Below are 1,831 nucleotides of genomic sequence, written 5' to 3'. Positions count from 1 at the left end.
ATGTTAAGGCTTCCCAGAGGAGAGGGTCTGGGGGCATTTACGGGAGAAGGAAGCAGGGTGACATGAGATATGGAAAAAGGTGACTGGAGGTGAAGCCATTAGTGGTCTGCATGTGACTAATCAGTCTTTCTGGCTCTTTATGGGACATATGTTCGGAAAATGGAAGCATTAGCATGACCTGAAGGGGAAGTTTGCCCCTTGATATCAAAGAGGTCACCTGCATGGGCCCAAGGCAAGAGTCAGGGTTTTAGCCAAAGCGGCCTCCAAGTCCCACAGAAGTTACCTGGGCAACCGTGAGCATCATGACCCACACAGCAGAGGTGTCCTCTCAGCAGAGCTAGCAGGAGACTAATAATGTATTACTTAGCTGTATGACCTCTAAAATTAGTGATATATGTATTTTTTTTCAGTGCTGGTGATGAAACTTGGGGCCTTGTACATACCAGCAGGGACTCTATCCCTAAGCTACACCCCAGTCCCCAAGTCAGTGGTGGGGAGGTACTGGAGACTGAATCCAGGGTACCACTGAGCTATGTCCCAGCCCTTTGTATTTTTTTTATTTATTTTGGTATCTGCTGAGCCACACCCTGGACCTTTTTATTTTTATTTTGAGGTGGGGGTGGCTAAGTTGCTTAGGGCCTCCCTAAGTTGCTGAGGCTGGCTTTGAACTTGTGGTCCTCCTGCCTCAGCCTCCCAGTCGTGGGAATTCAGGTGTGTGCCACGTACCCAGCTCAAATCAGTGATCTTTATCCTTAAAAGCAAGTAACTGAAAGCAAATGTGGCGAGTGGGGCGGGGCTTTCCTCGGGCCTCCCCTGAGTTTGCAAGCAACCCCGGCTCTTGGCTTGAGTGGGGGGTGGTGGCCACTCCGGGGACAGGAGGCCCTGCAGGGGAGTGGGTTGGGCTGCAGTCAGCTCTGGTTCGGTTGTCCCCCCGCCACCTGGGCCAGCTCCATGGAGCGCTGGGTGGACAGCAGCCCCCTCCCCGCAGGCTACGGCTACACGACGCCGCTGACGGACGCGGGCAAGGCCTTCTCCATCGCCTTCGCGCTCCTGGGCGTGCCGACCACCATGCTGCTGCTCACCGCCTCGGCCCAGCGCCTGTCGCTGCTGCTGACCCACGCGCCCCTGTCCTGGCTGAGCTGGCGCTGGGGCTGGGACCCGCGACGGGCCGCGCGCTGGCACCTGGTGGCCCTGCTGGGCGTCATCGTGACCGTCTGCTTTCTGGTGCCGGCCACGGTCTTCGCCCACCTGGAGGAGGCCTGGAGCTTCCTGGACGCCTTCTACTTCTGCTTCATCTCTCTGTCCACCATCGGTCTGGGTGACTATGTCCCCGGCGAGGCCCCCGGCCAGCCCCACCGGGCCCTCTACAAGGTGCTGGTCACAGGTGAGCTGGGCCTGGCTGGCTCCGAGGGCGGGCGGGTGGGCTGCGGGGGACAGCCATGGGCGCGCCAGCCGACCCTCCCCGTGTCCGCAGCCTACCTCTTCCTGGGCCTGGTGGCCATGGTGCTGGTGCTGCAGACCTTCCGCCACGTGTCCGACCTCCACGGCCTCACGGAGCTCGTCCTGCTGCCCAGCCCGTGCCCCGCCAGCCTCGGCGACGACAGGGACGATCGGGTGGACATCCTGGGCGCCCCGCCCGAGCTGCACCAGCACCTCTCCACTGGCGCCCGCGCCAACTACGCCTCCATCCCCAGGTAGCCGGCAGGCAGTGGCTGCGGGCCCAGGGCAGGACCCGACGTCCATGCAGGTGGAGCGGAGGCAGGGGCTGCTCGGCCCTCGGGCCATGGGGGCTCCCGGCGGCACCTCGGCGACCTCCCCCCCCGTGCCCCTC

At 61.8% G+C, this 1,831-nt stretch overlaps 1 protein-coding gene across 1 annotated transcript; it reads left to right on the top strand.

The window, feature by feature from the left end:
- Positions 1 to 636: 636 nt before the first annotated feature.
- On the top strand, positions 637 to 1,825 carry Kcnk6 (potassium two pore domain channel subfamily K member 6). The gene is made up of 2 exons (XM_015497118.2): positions 637 to 1,384; positions 1,475 to 1,825. Exons 1-2 carry the CDS (start codon positions 952 to 954, stop codon positions 1,696 to 1,698), a joined length of 657 nt encoding a protein of 218 aa, XP_015352604.1. The 5' UTR covers positions 637 to 951; the 3' UTR covers positions 1,699 to 1,825.
- Positions 1,826 to 1,831: the final 6 nt, after the last annotated feature.

The sequence above is a fragment of the Marmota marmota genome, unplaced genomic scaffold, assembly GCF_001458135.2.
Source record: "Marmota marmota marmota unplaced genomic scaffold, marMar, whole genome shotgun sequence".
Lineage (NCBI taxonomy): Eukaryota > Metazoa > Chordata > Mammalia > Rodentia > Sciuridae > Marmota > Marmota marmota.
The sequence above is the reverse complement of the archived record's forward strand: the minus strand, read 5'-3'. Positions and strand labels throughout refer to the sequence as shown.

Excerpts from the sequence above, each read along its gene's own strand:
- Kcnk6 (XM_015497118.2), top strand. The coding sequence starts at position 952 with ATGGAGCGCTGGGTGGACAGCAGCCCCCTCCCCGCAGGCTACGGCTAC. Across the intron at positions 1,385-1,474 it reads CTACAAGGTGCTGGTCACAG|CCTACCTCTTCCTGGGCCTG; the intron begins GTGAGCTGGGCC and ends CCGTGTCCGCAG.